At 50.5% G+C, this 1,988-nt stretch overlaps 1 protein-coding gene across 1 annotated transcript in view; it reads right to left on the bottom strand.

Annotated features, from left to right (window-relative positions):
- Positions 1 to 866: 866 nt before the first annotated feature.
- znf536 (zinc finger protein 536) overlaps positions 867 to 1,988 on the bottom strand; it is a 147,400-nt gene continuing 146,278 nt past the window's right edge. Inside the window, exon 6 of the mRNA XM_019884448.1 lies at positions 867 to 1,045. Within this exon, the coding sequence (XP_019740007.1) occupies positions 867 to 1,045 (179 nt within the window). The remainder of the gene's footprint in view (positions 1,046 to 1,988) is intronic.

Genomic DNA, 1,988 nt, shown 5'->3' with positions numbered 1-1,988 from the left:
ACAGGATTACGAGTAACAAAGCAGGACAAGAAAAGGCAGGACAGGACAAGACCAGTCGACACAGGACAGATGGGTGCATCATCAGTCTAACCTTTACTGGTTGAAAAGAAATTCATAGACAAAAAAGGGTGGCTCTAAATAAAGAGACGAGGATTCGTGGGGGGGCAGGGGGTCCGTGCCGCCTCGCAAAACCCATTTCCAGCGGTCGCCGCCACACATCTCCACATCCTCTTTTGGCACGCGCCGCTTGCCGTTGTAGCAGACCCTCGCCCACCTGCCCCACGCAGATGGAGGCCAAAATGATCAAATCCAAAAGCCGCCAGCAGCCAGGCCGCGCGCACGCATGTGAACAAACACACACGCGCGGACAAACACATGCTGGAGTGTGAGTGCGGGAAGAGCACGTACGTACGGCGCTGCTTTGACTTGAGAGTCGAATCCGTTCCTTGAGCAAGCTCGCAACTCAATTTACTCATCTGACAAATCCACTTTCCCCATTGAAATGACTCGATTGCTTCCGGCCACCAAAAGCAAATTGTCATCATCACGCATTCCCAGAAAGCATTGCTTTGACTCAAACGAAAACTCGCGTGAAAAACGAATGAAAAGCAACTGCAGTTGAAGCAGAACAAAGCCAAAATGCAAGAAAAACAAATTGCAATGGAAGAAAAACACACACACACACACAGAGTCCAAAATGGCTACTTCAACCAGCTTAAATGTGGCTTCATGACTCGACTCAACAAAATTTCATCAAGACTCAGCCTGACTGATCACACGAACTTGGGACTTGCTTGAAACATGAGTGTCAAGACTTGAGACTGATCGACCACTTTTCCTGATTTTTGATGCCATTTCAAGGTGTTCTACTGACCTGTGTGTATGCGCAGGTGGACCTTGAGGTGATGCGAGGTGCGGAAGGACTTGCCGCAGTAGGGACAGTCTTTGGAGGCCGAGCCCAGCGAGCGCTCGCGATGCTGCGACACCGACGGCGGAACGCTGACGGCCGCCTTGGCAGCTGCCGAAGCCGCCTCCTCCCCGGCATCTGGAAACAAAATGGAGGGTGTTGCTGCTCACATATCACGCTATCATCACAACGTCATCATCATCATCATCCTCATCATCGCGCTATCATCATAACCGTCATCGTCACATCTGGAGACGCGCTTGCTTGGCAGTGCTCGCTGCTCATAACAACCATATTTACATCACACGAACCGCTTTATCCTCACAAGGGTTGCGTTGGGGTCCTGGAGCCCATCACGGCCGACTTGGGGCAGTAGGCGGGGGACACGCTGAATCGGTTGCCAGCTAATCGCGACGCACAAACAGACGAACAACCATCGACGCTCACACTCACACCGAGGGACAATTTCGAGTGTTCAATCAGCCCACCATGCATGTTTTTGGAACGTGGGAGGAGTACCCAGAGAAACCCCACGTAGGCACGGGGGAGAACATGCAAACTCCACACAGGAAGGCCGGAGCCGGGATCGAACCCACCACCTCTGCACTGTGAGGCCGCCCCCATTCTCACATATATGTCGAAAATATTTTGTCCTCCCCCAGATAGTGTGGTGATCCAAGTACGAGAAAGGAGCCGTGCCTGATCTGCAACATACCATTTATACCGTAGTTGATGTCGAAATGCGTTTCTTATTTCCATCACATTTAACGAGTTGCCACAAAATAGAAATCAATCCAAATCCAAATCCCACGCAAACCAGTCGGACCAGATGAGACGGTACGAAAAATCTCAGCAAAAGAGTTCCAGCATTAGCATGTAGCAACAATGCTAAAAAATGTACAACTGTTGACTTAAGGACTATTCCCTTTAAGATGGCTGATGGAAAGTTTGCCCCTTCCGCCGCCTTCCATTTTTATTCCCGTTCACGTCGGCGGCGGCAAAAAAAGGAACAATGGCGATGAACAGAAATAGATTTGCCTGTGTCAGACAGACGGGATTTTTTTTTCCTCCCTTGCACCGC

The sequence above is a fragment of the Hippocampus comes genome, unplaced genomic scaffold (genome assembly GCF_001891065.2).
Source record: "Hippocampus comes isolate QL1 unplaced genomic scaffold, H_comes_QL1_v1.1 scaffold21, whole genome shotgun sequence".
Lineage (NCBI taxonomy): Eukaryota > Metazoa > Chordata > Actinopteri > Syngnathiformes > Syngnathidae > Hippocampus > Hippocampus comes.
Note: the sequence above shows the minus strand (reverse complement) of the source record. Positions and strands in the feature narration are given on the sequence as shown.